This window comes from Ictalurus furcatus, chromosome 3 (assembly GCF_023375685.1).
Source record: "Ictalurus furcatus strain D&B chromosome 3, Billie_1.0, whole genome shotgun sequence".
NCBI classification, from domain to species: domain Eukaryota; kingdom Metazoa; phylum Chordata; class Actinopteri; order Siluriformes; family Ictaluridae; genus Ictalurus; species Ictalurus furcatus.
Genome location: NC_071257.1, coordinates 5557688 through 5578351, shown reverse-complemented (window position 1 = coordinate 5578351; position 20664 = coordinate 5557688). Strand labels below are relative to the sequence as shown.

Here is a 20664-nt window from a genome sequence, read left to right as displayed (position 1 = left end):
TATATTACGCCGATATCCAAAACACAGCAACTGCAAACAGAATTAAATCTCTAGTTAACGGTTTAAAGATTTAACATGGTGGAAATTGGCAAAAGATTTGAGTTGTCTAAAAATATATGCTAAATAGGCTCTGTTTCCATTAGTTCTTTTTCGATGAACAGATGAACTTAGTATGCACTGATCAGTATCCTGGCTCTACAAAGGCAAATTTTATCACAATTATTTTTTTATACAGAAGTACAGTTTAGAAACTAAGACGGCAAATGTAAAACTGTTTAGCGATAGCATGGATGTTTTGCCAAATGTTGTAATTTCCAAACACAAGTTTGAAATCTCTGATCAATTTTTATAGTTAGATCATTTATAGAGAAATGCTTAGATGAAAACAGCAGTTTTGTTAACTTTTGAAAAGAAAATAAAGCATCTACTTTAATGCACACTGAAGAAGAACAAAACAATGAACTATATATACTGTTTTCATTGTTAAATAACACTTTTTTTTTTTTTTTTTTTAAATCTAGACTTAGCTTATGGGAAACATCTGCCATACAAGTCCCTGTATATGAGCTGTTACCATAGAAACAATGTATTGGAACAATCGCGTTAATATAAACCTGTGATGAGTTACAGCTGGAACTACTGCAGATTTGTTGTTATACAAAATTGGCACCTTCAACAATGCTGTGGTATAAAACATTTTTAAAATGTGACAGATCTAAAAGTTTGAGGCTTTAGTTAGCTTTGTGCAGAGGCATTGTGAAAGGCATAAAAGCACGATCAGTTTAATTTTCCACTTTACTGCTCTTTCAAAACATTTTAAGCTTCAAGACATACGACACAATCAGCACACAAGAAATGTATAAAAGTTGCTGCCAAGAGAATGGTTTAGATGTGAATATCACAACGTCTAAACTGGAATTGCTGGAATCTCCATATGAAAAGTCTTTCTGATCTTTCCCACAGCGAGAGGATTTTTTTTCCCCCCACTTACACACACTGAAGGAATAATACCTGCAAAAAAGTGTAAGATCTCTGTTATCAGATGTCAGGTTTGAGTCACATACACAGCTACTGAACACACTCCAGCTTCTGGTTTTGAGCTGTCTTATGTGTTGTGCTGCATGAGAAATGTGATGCACGTTCGAGGCAAGCAGTGGGTCGAGAGAATAATTCTGGTTAATCATCTCTTTCTACTCTCTTCTGATTCCGAAGCGTGCGTACATACACGCACTCCCACCCCTCCATCCACAAATGACACAACAATCAAGGAAGAGGACGAATAACCTATCTGAATAATACTAAACCCTGACAGTAGGAATCCAAGAGGTTACCTTAGGATCGTGATGACTGAGACAATGCTAATGATAATTGCGTATTTTGTGCCTGCAGTGATCATGTGCGACCAGCCCCCGGCTATCCGCAACGGGAAAGTGGAGGGCTCTGATCTGCAGTGGGGCTCTAGCGTGGCCTACAGCTGTTTCAGTGGTTATCAGTTATCCTCTCTTGGAATAGCCACGTGTGAGGGGAATGGAACATGGCGCGGTGAAATCCCTCAGTGTTTGCGTAAGTATAAATTGATTAGTTATGACCGTGGAGTGACTTTACTTGTCAAGGAAGATTTGAGCAATGGCAAAAGGCTGTGTGAGTGCAGAGTTAACCTTCATTCACACTAACAAGCATCACGTTACTTGTAGCTTTTCTCAGTGGTTTTCAAAGTGGGGGCCACCAAGGAGCGCCCGGGGGTCCTCAACAATTTGGTGTGAAAAATAAATAAATACATGATTTTTTCTTTCTCACTCTCAGACAACCACACACACACACAATCAATTCCTAATGTAATGTAAATATGTAATTATTAATAAAAAAAGGGGGGGGGGGATATATATTCAGAAGTGTGTATTTTAATGTGTTTTAAAGACATCTTGCAAAAGGGGGGCCTCGGTCAAATGTTAATGCCATTTGGGGGGCCTTGCCCTGGAAAAGTTTGGGAACCCCTGGCTTATCTAATGTGGGTCTGTAGCGAATGCTACTGTGGCTTGTACCTGTGCACTGTCCAGCTTTTTGCTTGTTTGATTTTGTTCTAAGGAGAAACACTTGTAAAGATATAGATTTTCATGCTAAGCAGCACAAGCTAACTGTACTAGTTACGTACACAACGGTCTCTGCTTTGATCTATGGATGGATGGAGAGGAGAGGGGTAAGGAAGGAAAAAGAGGGCAGGAGGGAAAAAGGAAAAAGATCAGCACAAATTGTTGAAAGCAAATGCATTCTCTGAACTTTCTCTTATTATGATTTCAACAAAGCTTTTGAAATAACAGAGCTCATTACAAAACCCCTTTTGCAATTCTAGGCCAAATGTAGAGGTTCTGCTCCTCAGCTTTGTTGACTCATTAAACCTGTTCCAGGGACTTGGAATGTACGGCAGTGTTTTAGGCTTTTTGACATGAATGTGTGAGATGCAGCCTTTGACAGGTCATTAAATTGCTATGACATTTCCAAAACAAGTGTCAACATGTCACAAATATGTCCTCCTGCTAGTTCTTACCCGTTTGTAAGATACACAAGGTGCCTGGCCCCAATCTGCTGCTAAAGCCTATAGGTTTTGAGTCTAATCCTTTGACACGGTGTCAGAGGAAATGGTAAAAGTGCTGGGAACTTCATGCCCCAAATGGCCTGTCATCTTCGGCTTTCAGGAGAAGCAACTCTCGCACAGCAGTAACGATCCTGAAGCAATTCTGGCTGCATGAAAACGTAAGAAGTGCACCAGCCTGACAGACACCACACAAGAACATGAACTACCTCAGAATTTGAATCGTTTTTGTTTGCCAGTACACCTGGTGCATTAAATTTTTCTTGGCCCACAGATAACTGCCTGTATGAAGTATATAATACACAAGGGGTGACAACTGTGTCGGGAGCAACTGGCAATTATTTAATATTCTTTCAAAGTTACAGACAGTAGACTTGTGCTATACCTTTATTCTGCTCTAACTATACTCTGTGAAGCATGCTTTGCTGTTTTAAAGGAGCTGTGAAATGGTGAAAAGGGTCAGCCACTGAGCCGTCAAAAAGCCTGGGACTGAAAAGGAAATTTCAGTAACAAAGAGTGATTACTATGTTAATAAGTGAAGTTTATATTAAATTAAGACACCCGTGACAGAGCAGGTAAATGGTGTGGAGAGCATTGATACAGCTGATATGTTATTAGATCCTCAGGTGGTTTAGCTTTAATGAAAAGACTGCTGTGTACAGATAAAGCCACTTCGTATAAATGTGTGTCATTAAACTGTATTCCAAGTGTCACGGTGGCCCAGCAGGTAGCACTGACAGCTCGCAGCTCCAGGGTTTGATCCTGAGCTCATTTGACTGTTTTGTGTGGCTTTTATGTGCATGTCCACATAGTTTCCACCCACCTCGCAAAAACATGCCAGTAGATAGATTGGCTACACTTAAATCACCCCTAGGTGTGAATGTGTGTGCATGAGCTCCTTTGATGGGATGGCGTCCCATCAAGGGTGTATTCCGGGATATGCTCCGGACCCACAAGGACCCTGAGTAGGATAAAGCACGCACTTACTGACGATGAATGAATGAACTGTATTCCAATACATAGAAAACTGGCAACATAAAAAAAAAAAAAAAAGTCAGGTTTAATCTATTAAATGTTGGTGTTAATGTGAGAAAGTTAATATGTACGTGATATGAAGTTTCCAAATGTGCATATTAAAAGCAGCTCAATGGACAAGCTGAATTAAACAGTTTCCCTGTGTAGCTGTTTCGGCAAAGTTATCCAATTGTCGAAATTTTTATTCAATTTAGCTGTATTGCATTGTTTAGTTAAGGGTGTACAGTAAAACAAGCTGTTAGCTGATTAGACATTAAATACTACTGTACACTGTATATACACAAGACAATAATTACAAGACATTATGTACAAACAGTAAGTATGCGTGGAAAAATGTGTAATTAGTCTTGTAGTATTGAGCTACGTGCATCATATTTGACACACAATGCAGTTCACAGTAGTAAGATCGCAGGTAAAAGTCTCTATTGTGCTGATAGTGATGGATAATGTGCATCATATTTGCTACAGTATCACGGTCGTAGATGGATATACATAGATGACTGTACTTGTGAGGTCAGTTGGACCAACTAGAAAAAAGGACTCTATATTCATGACTGTAACCGTTTCAAAACAGGGATAGATCTGACGCTCATCTGGTAGCTAGGCATGAGTGACTGTCTCACTGTTGACCCTGCTCTTATATTCAGTGCTTATCTGTTCCCTCCTACATGTGCTCTGGATTGGAGTTACTGCTAAATTGGCTGTCTGTCTGGAGTTCTTATTTGCCCTAATGCCAGGTTACTTGTTCCTTGTGGTTCTCGGTGTCTCCGTGTTGACAAAAGGCGAATCTCTCTGTTCATCCAGAGTACTATACTATGGTTATTTGCTGTACAGCTCCAAGCAACGTGCATGCCAGTAATTTACTCCTGCTTTTGGCTGCAGATATCGTCACAAAGCTTCTATTGTCTGATTTGTGTCCTGTCCAGCTGTGTTATGTGGGGACCCTGGAACTCCTGCAGAGGGCTACAGAGAAGGGAAGCAGTTTACCTACAAGTCTGAAGTATCGTTCTACTGCCGTCCCCCCTATCTGTTAGTGGGCTCTTCCAGGAGAGTGTGTCAGGAGGATGGCTCATGGAGTGGAATGCAGCCTTCCTGCATCGGTGTGTAATCCTCACCTTATCAACATCCTTTTAATCCTCCTATTATGTTCTGGGTCAATTTGACCCATTTCCACATTTGAGATGGATTATCTGGTTAATCTCCCTTTTTCTCTTTGATTTTTATTAATTTTCCTCATTTAGGGTCATGAACTTGTATGTAAATATTTCTTCTTATGGCTTGTCTCGGACAACGAAGTCATTAAACCATGGAAGTCATTTTGACCCATAACATAATGGATGTAACCCCCCCCCCCACACACACACATAATAGGAGGGGTAATCTTGCACCGTGGGGTTTACGCTCCATGATGGTGTATAATGTTTAATTTATGATTTCAGATCCAGCATATAATGCATGTAAGGATCCAGGAACACCTGCGTATGGAATTCCATTGCAAGCTCAGGGATTTATGGTAAGGATAGTAATCCAAACTTTTTCAAAGAAGCTTCTGTCATCCATGTTATAATTACTGTACTGTGAATTTATTTATTTTAAGGTGGGGAGTAAGGTTTTCTTCAGATGCAGAAAAAATTATCATATCCTCGGGTCCACCACCAGAACGTGCCTGGAAAATTTGACTTGGAGTGGCATGCAGCCGGAGTGTGTCGGTAAGGACTTTTCATAAGACGAGGACACAGGAAAAATGTATTTACAAAAACGAGGGAAAGAAAAGGAAAAAATCCATAGCGAGAATTTTTAGCATGTCATTGTTGTTGAGTTCATGACATTTCATGCACTAATAAACTATTAATCATTTTAAACATTAAAATTAATGTTAAACATTTCATCTACATTTATTTTTAAATAGCAAAGCATGGATCTGGTAGCTAGATAAAGGCTAGTATGATTTATTCTAAGCTTATTGTTCATCTTCTAGCCCCTTTACCACTTTAGCTGGAATTGTGTCCAAAAGGCATTACATATGGGCTAAAAATAAAATCAATGAGGGTTTATTTTTAGGTAAAGATGATTACTAATTCCAAAAAAGGATCAAAATCAAGACTGCAAACCTTGGGAGAAAGAATTAAAATTAGCTAAGATTAAGTCACACACGGGCTTAGTTGTTAGCACGTTCACTTCACACCTCCAGTGTACAGGGTTCGAGGCCCGCCGGGGCCATGTGTGTGCGGAGTTTGCATGTTCTCCCCGTGCTGCGGGGGTTTCCTCCGGGTACTCCGGCTTCCTCCCCCAGTCCAAAGGCATGCATGGTAGGCTGATGAGCGTGTCTAAAGTGTCTGTAGTGTATGAATGGGTGTGTGAGTGTGCCCTGCGATGGACTGGCACCCTGTCCAAGGTGCACCCCGCCTTGTGCCCCATGCTCCCTGGGATAGGCTCCAGGTTGACCGTGACCCTGAAAAGGAGTAAGCGGTAGAAGATGAATGGATGGATGGATGGATGGATAAGTCAGACAAGCTGTAAATCTGTAGGCAGGTATGACAGCCTGCTTGAAATCATTGCTACTCTTCAGTCATGTAAAGCTGGGGTTCTCAAACATTTTGCAGCCAAGGCCGCTTTTAACTGTTAAATTATTCAGACCCCCTCTGAACATAATACAGCTATTCAAATATTCGGCTCATTATTTAAATGTGTACTATAGATATCCTGACTATTTACATAGAGGTTTTTATTCCTGAACTTTTAACTGATAATACATTAGGCTCAATTTTAAAGTATTTATAATCCTACTTGTTTTGGAGTAATCGAGGTTTGGACTGAACCCATTCAATTCAGCCAATCTGTCCAACAGGCTATTAACTATAGGAACTATAATAAATAGGACTTTAATAATGGTGGGAGGTGATTTCCATGACTTCACCAAAATATATATATATATTTTTTTAAAGTCACACACCCCTGGCTATGCTTCAGTGACCCTAATTTGAGAACCACTGATAAAAAGCACCTTTCCCTCCTGAGCCTGATTGTGTGAGAACATGGGTCAACTAAAAGCAGGGTGTGAAGAATTCATTATGTAAGGTGCACTTGAGACATGTACCGGACCTTTCCCAACAACGCCATAGCACTGTGTTTGCCTGCAAAATAAATAAGTAAATAAAAAAGTTCTCCTTCCCAGCCTTACACACTGCGTCTGTTCTGTGCAGCTCATGCATGCCGACAACCGGAGACACCATCGCACGTGGATGTGAGGGCCATTGACCTGCCTACACTAGGCTATACCCTCATGTATACGTGCCAAGATGGATTCTTTTTGGCCGGGGGTTCTGAGCACAGGACATGCAGGCCAGATGGCCGGTGGTCGGGCAAACCTCCCGTCTGCAAAGGTACTGACCCTTATCTGTGCTGTGAGCAGAAAGTATTTAGTAGAAACCTTAACCCTAGTGCTTCTGTTGCGAAGGTTGGAATATAATGACGCATGATGTATCCGTGATGATCTATGCTGTGTAAATGTGAAAATTAGCAAACATTTCTAACCAAAAATATTTACTGCAGCTATAACATTTAACAACGTGAAATAGATGTAAATAACAAAACGAATATTGCAATAGATTGTGCACTTTATCCTAATATCAGCACATGTCCAGTTAGTGGTAAACTAAACCAGTCAGAAACCAGAAATACATTCACTTCAGTGGTCCGTGCTTTTACATTTTACTTAAAGCTACAGGATGATGCAGTCACCTAGAGTTTGTCTGGTGTGGCACATTCAACGATACCACTGAATCTGTTTTTTTTTGTTGTTTTTTTTAAACGAACCACAATGTTTAAAGTTCTGATCATTATCCCTGTGCACAAATGCAAGGACAGAAAGGACAGAATGCACCTGCAAATGTCAACTTGTCAATTGTCTGTCTTCTAGTCGGACCCAAAATAAACACCAAGTCAAAGGGAGACCCAGACATACAGAAAAACAAGATTCGGGGTACGTAACCCTTTCTCTGCTATTGCCACAGTGTCTGCAAATTTAAAGCTGACAAAGAATCCATTTTCATGTCACATAAATGGGTGCTGTAGTCTTCATTTGTATGTTTTTATTGTAAGCATATTTTCTTAAAATGTCTTCACTAACAAGTAATATATGCTCGCCGTCCACTTTATTAGGAATGCCTGTACTTTCATGCAGTTATCTAATCAGCCAATCAGGTAGCAGCAGCGCAATGCAATAAATAAAATTCATGCTGATACTGGTCAACAGCTTCAGTTAATGTTCAAACATCAGAATGGAGAAAAAGTGAGAGCTCTGTGACTTTGCTCAGGGCGTGGTTGTTGGTGCCAGATGGGATGGTTGGAGTATTTCAGAAACTGTTGATCTCCTGGGATTTTCACACACAACAGTCTCTAGTGTTTACACAGAAGGTTGTGGGGAAAGAAAAAAAATCAAAAAACAACAACAACAACAACAAAAAAAAAAACACACACTTTGTTGATAAGAAAGGTCAGAGGAAAATGGCCAGGTTGGTTCGAGCTGCCAGGAAAGGATATAGTAACTCAAATGATCACTTTCTTTAGAATTGTGGTGATGAGAAAAGCATCTCACCATGCATAAAACTTCAAACCTTGAGATGGATGGGCTACAACAGCAGAAGACCACATTGTGTTCCTCTCCTGTCAGCCAAGAACAGGAATATGAGGTTATCATTGGCACAGACTCACCCAAACTGTACAGTCGAAGATTAGAAGTTGGGGGGATAGCCTCAGATTCTTATTCCTGGCTGACCGGAGTGGAACCAGTCGGCTCAAACCAGTCCGGCCAGTCTCCTCTGATCGCTCTCATCAACAATGTGTTCAGCCTGCAGACCCTCCACACACAGGATGTTTTTGTTTCTTTGCACCACTCTGTGTAAAGACTGTTGTGTGTGAAAATCTGGCACCAACAACAATGCCATGGTTAAAATCAGAGATCACATTTTTCAGCATTCTGATGCTTGACGTGAACATTAACTGAAGCTCTTGACCTGTACCTGCATGCGTTTATGCATTGTGCTGCTGTCACACGATTGGCTCATTAGATAACTGCATAAATGGGCAGGTGTTCTTAATAAAGTCAAGGGTGAGTGTATGTCTGTACAAAATGTTTATCGGATGATACTAATTAAATTTTAATCATGTTTAAAAATGATGTGCAAACAGGATATTCAGATATATTTACATTTCATAAACAGTGTAAAGGATCATTATTGTATAAGCATCAACTTGTATGACTATTGGGCCCTACAACACATTAGTTTAGTTTGCTCTAATCAGACTAATAATAAGACTAATCAGTGTGTGAGTGAATGCATTTTATTCCTGGACTTATATCTCCTGAATTTCTGGCAGTTAACATGATACTAGTGTATTAGGCCAACCTTGACCAAGCCAATTTCACTACTGTTATATGCTTGTTACTATGTGAAACACTATAAGAACAGACCAGTCATGAATTGCCTCAATCATATGCTGAATGTTTTCTTTGAAATGTTCCTGCAGAGTAATATATACTTATTTTACTGGTTATTCCCTTGTGTTCAGTGCCTGCGGATGTGTTCTCTTTAAACTCGGGCTGGACTGGTTTCTACGAGTACCTTGGCAAGAGGCAGACTGCTACAATAACAGTCACGACTTTCAACGCCACAACCAGCAGAGTCAACGTCACTCTTTTAGAACAAAGCGGGGTACAGCTCAAGCTTTCAGGTGAGCTGTTAAATCCTTTTAAAATTAATATTTTCAGGATGGCACATAAAAGGCAATATGAAATGCAGGTGCAATTAACATGTTTCATTAAATATCAAAAGGTTGTTATCTTTTGTTCAACAAGCTTTTGATTTCAACCATGAAAAGCAAGCAACAGTAATAATTATCCTTTATCAACAATGTATAATTAAGGTGTGTGCAGTATTAGGAGAGTGCCGTATTAGGAAAATAATCCATGACTTGACTGTGTGATACCACCCATAACAGCACATCGTTAAGAGTGTTATTCCTCTTATACCACATAATTACATTTCTACTTACATTTAATGTTATGGAACATCCATGAAACAAGTTCCTGTTATCACTCACGCTATAGCAGCTATAAACAGTTGTTCCCTTTTTCTCTCTCTTGAAGGTAAAATATATGTGTCAAAATGATCAAAACCAAAAACGCAGCTTGTCAAGTTCATGTAAATGGTCTGCACTTATATAGCGCTTTTATGCAAAGCGCTTTACATTGTGTCTCATTCACCCATTCACACACACAGACACACACATCAATTGTAGCAGAGCTGCCATGCAAGGCACTACCTTGCCATCGGGAGCAACTTGAGGTTCAGCGTCTTGCCCAAGGATACATCGAACCACCAACCCTACGATTAGTGGACAAACCTGCTCTACCACCTGAGCCACAGCCGCTCCATTGTTACTGACAGTGTGGTAGAAAACTTACTGACTGTTACAACTGGCCACAGAAGTCTCTTTAAATGAGTTGTTACTTTAGAATTGATAACGTACTCGAACAAACGCATAAATATAAACCTACTGTCAAGATTCAAGACTTCAACAACATGGTGTAATTTTAAAAACTGCTGATGCTTAAGCCATTTATTAGGGTTGTTTTTGGGTTTTATTTTACATTTTGTTTAGACATGTTTGATGTCAGAGACCCTTTCAACTTTATGTCTTCTACAGGCACTTATAAAAAAGAGGAAAATCACTTATTACTCAAAGTCTACCAGATACGAGGTCCAACAGAGCAGTACTTCAGTAAATTCAAAAATGACAACTGGGCAATGGATGGTTATGTAAGTACCACAAAGTTACTCCACATTCTTATGGAAATTAGAGTTTTGGAACCGTAGTGTGGTTTTCGATCCTGAAAGTCAACTGTTTAACCAAAATAAATAATAAATATGATAAAGAAGAAAAAGAAGCAGCCTTCGTTTGTGTTGTACACTGAAGGCATTTGGTTTTGAGATCGAAAGAGGAATGAGATAATTTTATAAATATAATTTCCTGATATTTACATCGAAATATCTGTTAAACAACTAATTAAAATAAATAACACTATTTGGTTGCATATCCGTAGCTTGCAATAACTACATCGATCTGACGACACACTAGCCATCACCAAACTGTTGCATTCTTCTTTGTGATGCTTTTCCAGGCTTGTACCGCAGGCTCATTTCAGGTGTTGTTTGTATTGGGGGGGGGGGTTCACCCTTTAGTCTCCTCTTCAGGAGGTGAAATGCTGCTCAATTGGATTAAGCTCTGGTGATTGTCTTGGCCAGTCTAAAACCTTCCACTTTTTTCTCCTGAAGAAGTCATTTATTGTGCTGGCAGTGTGATTTGGGTCATTGTCTTGCTGCATATTGAAGTTCCTCCCAATTAGATTGGATGCATTTCTCTGTAAATTGGCAAACAATGTTTCTGTAGATTCCTGAATTCATTCTGCTGTAGTTATCATAAGTTACATCATCAATAAAGATTAGTGAGCCCATTCCAGCCCAAGCCACGACACTACCTCCACCGTGTTTCACAGATGAGCTTGTATGTTTTGGATCATGAACAGATCCTTCCTTTCTTTCTCCACACTTTAGTATTTTAATCTTGGTTCCAGAACATTCGTGGCTCATCTCTGTCTTTCTTTGAAAATCTGGCTTTCTGGTTCTTACTGCTGATGAGTGGTTTGCACCTCTGTATTTCTGCCCTCAGAGTCTTCTTAGAAAAGTGGATTGTGTTACCTTCACCACTGCTCTGTGGAGTTTGTTGTTGAGGTCACTGTCTCTTGTTTTTTTTTTTGGGCGGGGGGTTCTTCACAACTCTTGCAATGTTTGTCATCAGCTGCAGTCTTCACAGGCAAAACCCAGGGCTCAAACCAAGAGTAGACATTCAGAGCTATTAATTGTTGAAGCAATCAATCTAACGGGTCACTCCTGGGCAAAAAGAAAAACCTCCCAGTCACATATTCAATACTTTTGATCTCTTGAAAAATGAGTGGGTTCAAACAAAAGGTGCCATCTGTTGTCTCATTCATCGAACATTCTCAAGCTCAAATGTCTTCAGTGTATCAGAAAAATGATAAGAACTGACCTTGCCATTCCACTACTTTCAGAGGGGACCGAACATTATAGTAGCGAGAAATAATTTTCTTTGCGTATCCCGGTCAGAGCACAGGGTCAACCATGATACCGTGTCACTGGAGCAGGTAGGGTTAAGGGCCATGCTCGAGGGCCCAACAGAGGCAGCTGGGCAGTGCTGGGGCTTGAACCCCCCGACTTGTAATCAGTAACCCTGAGCCTTTACCCATCGAGCTAATGCTAAAATTAATTTATTGTTTCTCTTCTAGACATTTTTGGGACTGGCTTTGGTGAGACAATACTCACTCATCCATGAGCTTGCATAAATAAAGATGCTTTTATTTTATTTGTCTTGTTTTTCCTCTCTTTCTCTTCTGATCAAGGTGACAGCTGAGTCTGAAAAGAAAATGTTTGTTTACCAAGGTCACATCCACAGCAAAGATTTTGGCAAGTTTCAGCTGACAAGACAAGGTAAAATGATCACTGGTGTGCAAATCAAAAGACTTTATTTATATATTTGTGTGTGGGTTTGCTATGAAAATGATCAAGTAAGTTGAATTCCAACTTCTTTGGCCATGGGTATGTATGGGTCTGTTTTCACTGCTTATCCACAAAACCACTCCTGCTGATAGTGGCACCAGTAGAATTAGTTCTGGTCCAGCTCTCTCACCACTGCTCAAAAAGAAAAAGTACCAAAGCTCCAACTTTAATGCTAATACCACCGTCCTCGTGTTTGAGTGTCTCAGACTATGAGGATTGATGATCTGTGTCTGTAGAACTCTAAGCTCAGCAGTCATCATTCTCAAATGAAAGGGGAAAAAAATCACCCTTAATCACAGTAAATTTGTTTATACTGAAATATGTGTGACATGCTTAATTTGTTGGGTGGTGGTGGTGTAGTTACAGCAGAGACTCAGCTTAGCTGGTTAGTAATCTATGAAATGACAAGCATGATTGTGGTATTGCGGTGAAGCTTTGGAAGCTGAGCTATTTAAGGAGAGTAAATAATGAGGAAATGAAGGAGCTGAACAGACTAAAGGATTAAAGTGCTGCTGCATCACTCTCTTTAGATAGAGAATAACACAAAGGGCTGAATACCACTGACACGGTCAGTAGCACCGGGTAGTCGAATGGCATTGTGGGCAACATTAACCCAAGTTAAAAACAGACCAATACGCTGATGGACATTTAAATTACAAATCAACATTACACACCACTTCAAATTTCATCTCTAGGTAGTATGTTACAGAATATTTGTTGTTAGTGCTCACATGTCATTACACTTTCAGCGCTTGTCACTACAGATATGGATCCCTCCAATCCGTACTATGGCACGAACAGCAGCTCAGTAGCGGCTGCCATATTGGTCCCGTTCTTCGCGCTCATTCTGTCAGGGTTCGCCTTTTACCTCTACAAACACAGGTAAGAGCTGCTGAGACCTCCTCACTCAACTCTAGCCATGCATTTATGTATGGAGAACTATATCTGCCAAAATGAAAAATAAATAGAATAAGTAAATATATAATAAAAAAAAACAAATTATGTATTTATTAAGTTAAATTTCTGCCTTTACATATTCCTCAATTTATTGATTTCTGTATTAATTTTGTATGTATATATTACCATTTTTATTTACTTATTGTTTTCTGTTCTTTTATTGCCCTTTCTGTATTTTTTTTTCCTATACTTCCTTGTCTATTGGAATATTGGGATTATGTTGGGGCTGTCAATCAAGCATGCCCTGCTGTCTCCTTATTCCCGTTACTTGATCAATATCAGACTCTGTAGATTGATTGTGCATGCCTAGCACCAGCACCTGGCAGCCAGAGACAACTGGCTAAATTGCCGAATCCTATTGGCGATTATTGAGGATTTCCTGTAAAGGTTGTGCCCAGAGGCTCCTGTAGTGGTTAGCAATTTGAAGATCTATTGCACACTACAAAATTCCCATCATAACACTGTTACAAAATCCTCTTGCTTGTTTGTAAAATAGACAAACAAACGTGAAAAATAAGTTAGTTCAAGGCGAGATGTTTCCAGTTCTCGAGTCGGTTGAGACAGGGCCAAAAAGCTAGGCCTTTTCTCTTCTTGCATGGATAGGGCAAAGTCCGACGTAAGAAAAACTATATTGGTAAATGTTGAGCTGTCTGGACAACCAACACATGCACATAGACCTCAATATTTCTGCTAGCTCACTCAGTCTCTCTTATATATATATATATATATATATATATATATATATATATATATATATATATATATATATATATACACACACACACACACATACACACACACACACACACTGGCTATAACTGCCCATCATACCAAATATGATGTCTATGACATAAATGCCAGGGAATCATGTGGATATTCCTATCAGCAAAGGAACAGGAGGCAAGCAGGGAGCAACTGTAGGTCTTTCAAAATTATACAGACAAAAATAACTGACATTAGCAACAACAAAGTAGCTACTGTAATGTTAGTTAGCAATGTTACATGATTATCTACTTTTTTACACAATAGGGATGCCCAATGTTAATGATTCCCAATTATGTATTTGCATGTGGGGTGTTATAGTTTTGCTACATTGTGGGTGAAAACAGAAAAATAGTACAAAAATCATGAATTCTGTTAAAATGCTTACATTAAGTGATACAATATCATGCAACAGAATACTACATACCATTACACAATGTATCAGCTTCTAGTTTTATACTGGAATGCTCCTTTAATTGACTTATTATAACTCATTACTACGGTCAAGTACTGTCATTATTAGGAATAATAACTCCACTGCATACAGTGCTGTGAAAAAGTATCTGCCCTATACTGATTTCTTCTGTTTTTGTGTATCTCATACTAAATTGTTTCAGAAATTAAAACAAAATCCAAGATGAAACAAAGGCAACCTGAGTGTAAACAAAATACCGTTTTTAATTGAGTTAGTTATTGAAGCAGAAATGTTATCCAATACCAACTGGGCCTGTGTGAAAATGTACTTGCCCCCGAGGTTAATAATTCCCCAAATCTACTGTATTCATAACGGAATTCAGCTGGACTAAACGCAAAAAGGCCTGATTACTGCAAACCCTGTTCAATCAAATCAGCACTTAAATAGAACTTTTTTCTACAGCATGAAAAGGTCTTACCCAGTAACACACTATGGCAAAATTGAAAGAAATTCCAGATATGATGAGGAAGAAGGTGATTTGAAATACATCAGTCTGGGAGGGGTTACAAAGCTATTTCATAGGCTCTGGGACTCCAAAGGACCACAGTGAGAGCCATTATCTCCAAATGGAAAAACTCGGCACAGTAGTGAACCTTCACAGAAGTGGCCACCTTCCAAAATTCCTTGGAAGAGCACAGCAACGACTCATCCAGAAAGTCACAAAAGAGCCAAGGACATCATCAAAGGAACTACAGGTCTCTCTTGCATCAATAAAGGTTCATGGCTCCACTATCAAAAACACCGGGCAAAAATGGCATCCATGGAAGAGTGGTGAGGTGAAAACCACTGCTGACCCAGAAGAACAATTAAGGCTCATCTGAATTTTGCCAAAACACACCTTTATGATCCTCAAACCTTTTGGGAGAATGTTCTATGACTAACCATTTGGTTTACGCCAGATGTAACGGGAACCCTGTCATCCAAACACCAAATTCCACAAAAAGAACATCATACCCATGGTCAAGTATGGTGGTGACAGTGAGATGGTGTGGGGATGCTTTGCTGCTTCAGGGCCTAGGCAACATCCAATAATTGAGGGAAGCTACCAGAAAATCCTAAAGGAGAATGTCTGGCCTTCAGTACATGAATTGAAACTCAAGTGCAATTGGATTATGCAGTAAGACAATGAGCCAAAGCATAGGAGTAAATCCTAGAAGTAAGTGAAAGACTGATCTCCCGTTATCAGAAGCATTTGGTTGCAGTTATTGCTGCTGAAAGTGGCACAACCAGATTTTAAGTTTAAGGTGGCAATTAGTTTTTCCACTTCAATTAGATAAATAAATAACTGTATTGTGTGTTTTCTCAGGTTGCCTTTGTTATGTTGTATTTTGTTTGAAGCTCTAAAACTATTTAGTATGAGATATACACAAACAGAAGAAATCCGGATGGGGCAGCACAGTAATAAATTCTATGACTCTTCAATCCTTTCTATCTGAAAGAAAGGTTTTAGATAGAACTGCCTAATGCTGGAGAAAAAAGCAAAGCAAAACCTGCAAAGAATGGCAAGGACCTTCCTGTAGAGTTAGCGGACATGGGATTGGTGGAGTAAAATTCTACTGTGCAGCATTGCTTGCACAAACATAATCTCATGGAAGAGTCATCGGAAGGAAACCTTCCGTCCTCACCACAAAAGCAATGCATTCTGATGCATGCAAAACAATTTCTAGATAAGCCACCTTTTAAGCCAACTGTTAAGCATGGGGGTGGATCTATTATGCTTTGGCTTTGTGTGACAGCCAATGGCAGCGTTGAACAGGTGAAACAAGTAGATGGAAGAATGGATTAAAGTAAATACCAGAAATTCCGGAAGTAAATGAGACGGCCATTCAAGAAACCGAAGCTGAAATGAGGCTGGCTAATACAAAACATCTCAAAATCCATCATCAACTATTTCAAGAAATGCAAGCTGAAGATTTTGTAATGCTCAGGTCCCTGACTTGATCATGGATTAAATCTGTAGCCAAATCATAAATGTGTGTTTTGTGAGGAAGAGTGAGTGAAAACGAAAAACAAGACTAGGAAGACTTCTAGCTGATTACAAAAAGTATTTACAGGCTGTGATATCTGACAAAGAGATTAAGTACTTTAGGGTGCCCAAACATTTGCACATGCCACAATTACAATTTTTTTAAAAAAGTAGTAACTTCGCATTAATATTTAGAAGAAAAAAAAACACAATAATTTGGCCAAGGGTACCCAACAACGTGTTAGCACGTTGTTGATTTGCTTTATTGAATTTATTTATTCTTTCATTTTGGCAGAATCAGTCTTCCATATTTATGACATTCTGTCCATGTTGGATGTTAAGCTGCATTGTTTCACTACACTTTATGGGAAACTCCTGTGCCTGCCCAGAGATTGTGGCTGATTATCAGCATGATTGATTCACCAAATTGCTACACCTAATGTTACCAAAGAACCATGGTGTTCTTTGTAAAATCATTCTCAAATGGAAAAAAAAAAGAGCATTGGAGTTTTCCTATATTTACCACAGCAAGAAACAGATGAATGTGAACAACAGTTAAAATTGACGGGTGATAATTACCCAATATTAAAATAAATAAAAAAATTGGCAGGGCACTATCACAAGAGACAGATGAGAATGAGAGACCCAAAGACGTAATCAGGGCCGGCTCCAGGTAAGAACCGCAAAGCTAAATCACTAGGCCACAATCCCTCAGCTGCCACAACGTCCTCATCTTCCTTTTCTTTTTGTTCATCTTGTCAGAGAGAATGTGAGGTGGTTGTGCGAGTTTGCACGCATGTGTGTTTTGAGGGAAAGAGGACGAGAGCCATGCAATGTTTGTCTCCCTAATTTGACTGCCTAAAAGCCATTTCGCTTTTTTTTTCAGTTTGTGCAAATGTGCCACTGAGGCGTTTTGCGTTATTTAAAGTTATTTCAAGTGTGAAATACCCCATATGCTCTGAGCAGGGCTGAAGGAGGGAGGGAGGGAGGGACGGATGGACGATGTGAAATTTGCCTCAAGATGCAGGTCATTTATTTAGATTATCGTACAAATTGTGTGCAACCATAAATCATGGCAATGATGGGCAGCCAGGGAAGGGGCTATCAGTTACAGCTTTCCAATTTCTATGGATTGGCAAAGCTGTGACCTTTTGCAGGAACGGGATTATTTTAGGCCCTAATTATGGGTTGTGAGGAAAAAATCTCTGCACATCATTTCTTTTTAAGAGAGGCATTATAAATGATAAATTATATTATTCCCGAGTTTTTTTAGCTTCTGGACATGGCAATGGCCCTGATTTTGCTGTCTATAATGCATAATATTTTTAGCCAGCAGACCTAATAACCTCACCCTTACTTTCATGCTCCAAAAGACATTGGCAGTAGATTAAAAACAGAGTTGATGTTATGAGGTACACTCACCCATGCTAATGACCTCATGCTCAAACATGGGGCTTTGCAGTGGGAATTCACGAGGCTCCGTGCTCCCAGGCATCTTTAACATTTAACCTTACCTCATTGTAGTGGAAAAGCACAGCTGAAAAATGCTGAACATTAAATCGCTACTCTCAAATTATCATCACTGCAATCTTGATCTCTGTGCTGATGTGAAAAAGCTGTTGAGAATTTATAGTTCTATGTCTTTATCCCCCCCCCCCCCCCCCAACTTGACTAGCACACATCTGCCTCACCCCATGGATTAGGGCATCATTTCCTCTTTCTTTTTTTTGCTTGATCTAACATTTCTAAATGTCTTTAATCTTTAACTCTATAACAAACAGGGGTGGAAAAATTACTGGGAAATTATACGTATAAAAAATATATATATATAATTTTTTTTTTAGTAAATTAGCTAAACATACCAAAACACTAATTTTTCAAATTACATGGAGTCCATGCCTTCTAGTGTGCCAAAGGATTCTTTGCTCACTTTAGCATATTGAAACATTTTGCTGATGTAGGGCCAGGGTGCTTGTCCACACTGCTATGGGGTGGATTATACATGTTCTGATGCACAAGAATAGCAATAGCACTAACTACATTGTGTAGCATGAGAGTCACAGCAGAATACAAATAGGCATAATTCTAGATTTTTTTTTCTACATTGATGAAATAACTAGATGCTTATGATTTTATATATATATATATATATATATATATATATATATATATATATATATATATATATATATATATATCATAAGCATCTACGTAGTTATTTCATCAGTGTAGAAAAAAAAATCTAGAATTATGCCTATATATTAGTTATTTCATCAATATATATTTTTGTAGAGCGCCTTAAGCCAAATGAAAGTAAAAAGGAATTTAGACGACATATCAGAATGAATAAATTTAAAAACAACGGCGAGTTATATGCATTGAAGTGGCATGATCTGAAACAGAAAGGTAAACTGGCAACAGAAATGAGCAGTTAGTGTTTGGATGTGCGTTTGTGTCATTAGTATGTGACAGAAGCTCATCGCCAAGCTACTCAGACACCTGATGGTATATTAGGATGGTAGTTACAACCATCGACTCGGATAAGCAAGTTGCAAACCATCGATAAGGTAAACCTCAACAAAGACTAACAAGTATAAAATTTTTGTTAGGGAATTTAGCTACCAAGCAAATAATTATAGCGGATGTGATAGCAGATAGAGCATATCAAAATATATAACTAATATAATAACTATACAACTAAAGAAATCTCTGACCTAGCTAACTTACATAGGTATTCATGTACTGAATTAAGTTACATTAGCCAGCAAAGCTAGTTAGATAAATGTACCTCAACTGAGCTTACGTTAGTATTTAACATGGCTTGGTAGTTGAAGTTAGGCTGTGTTCACTCATTATGAAAACCGCTGGTCGAAGTGTTTAAAAAAAAAACAAAAAAAAAAACCCTAAGATTATTATGGAAAAAAAGGTGCTGGCTGCATCAAAAAAGGTCATTTAAAGGTCATACATATTTTAATGGATACACATTTTCATTAAATCTCAAACGTGTTATTTGGTGAAATTAATAAACTTATGACTGCAAGTACAATAAGTGTTACCATATTTTCTTCACAAATATGGTGAGGATAATGGTCAAATTATTGTTTTGCCAACAAATTGTTTTAACAACAAACACTGAAGGGCAATTTGGTTGAAAACAAAAGAAGGTCTCGAACTTTCGCATTGTACTGTACTTGAGAGAAGAAGAGACCTTCTAATAAGTACTTTGAAGGTCTAAATGAAAATATAAGGTGTAAAAAAAAATTCTTGGAAATAAAATTAAGTATTCAATTCCATAATTCATAAAGTATAAATACACCAAAAATAATACTTAAGTATGTTAATGAAATACAATTACTCAGGTATTTTCCACCCCTTATGAGTGTCCCACTTACAAAAACTTGCAACTGAATATACATTACATAACTTCTCCATGGTAACAGGATTGATTTTTTTTAAATTTTTTTCCCCCTTGGCAGGACGAGACCGAAAGTCCAATACAATGGCTACGCAGGGCACGAGAACACAAACGGACAGGCATCATTCGAGAACCCCATGTACGACACAAACATGAAGCCGACTGAGGCCAAAGCAGTGAGGTTTGACACGACGCTCAACACAGTGTGCACAGTAGTATAGCCCTCATTAGCAGCTCCAGGTATTGAGAACCACATACCAATTCCTTCATAACTGAATGCACTTTGGTAGGAATGTGTACTCTTTGCTGTGATCGCACTCTGAACAATTTCAAGCCTTGACAGCTTTTTTAAGACCACGAAAGGAAAAACAATGGAAAATGTCAAACAAACAAAAAAAAAACCCCACATTTTCTGGGAAACTATGATTGCGTGCTGTCTTTGACATGAACGAGTTTCTCGGAGCAAGGAATAGCACCACTAACAGCACACATAGGGTGGAAGGTTTTTTTGTTTTTTTTTTAATCCTTCCTTTTTTCATGTCTTTCTCCCCCCCCAACCAATCAAACATGCTCATTTGGGAAGATGCTGAAGTGTCTTTTAAAAGCCACAGAATTGCTTGCAAAGTATATTTTCTTCAGTGAAGAGAAAAGACAAGTATAACAGACATTGGACTGGTGTGGCTGAGTGTACGACACGGGACATCTCCAAGAAAGAAAAAAAAAAGACATAAAACTACTACACGCAACAAGAAACTGTAATCTCCGGGTTATGGATGGAACTGTCAACTGCCGTGTGGGTCAAAAAAAACTTTATCGCACAAATTTTGC

General features: G+C 38.9%; 1 protein-coding gene across 1 annotated transcript in view; it reads left to right on the top strand.

Moving 5' to 3' along the window:
- Positions 1–20397, top strand: part of LOC128605044 (CUB and sushi domain-containing protein 1-like) — a 180029-nt gene extending 159632 nt beyond the window's left edge. Inside the window, exons 59-69 of the mRNA XM_053620155.1 lie at positions 1390–1563; positions 4552–4725; positions 5065–5138; positions 5223–5334; positions 6829–7008; positions 7545–7607; positions 9197–9358; positions 10334–10446; positions 12105–12192; positions 13011–13143; positions 19898–20397. Of these exons, the coding sequence (XP_053476130.1) occupies positions 1390–1563; positions 4552–4725; positions 5065–5138; positions 5223–5334; positions 6829–7008; positions 7545–7607; positions 9197–9358; positions 10334–10446; positions 12105–12192; positions 13011–13143; positions 19898–20057 (1433 nt within the window). The 3' untranslated portion in view covers positions 20058–20397. The remainder of the gene's footprint in view (positions 1–1389; positions 1564–4551; positions 4726–5064; positions 5139–5222; positions 5335–6828; positions 7009–7544; positions 7608–9196; positions 9359–10333; positions 10447–12104; positions 12193–13010; positions 13144–19897) is intronic.
- The last annotated feature ends 267 nt before the right edge of the window (positions 20398–20664 follow it).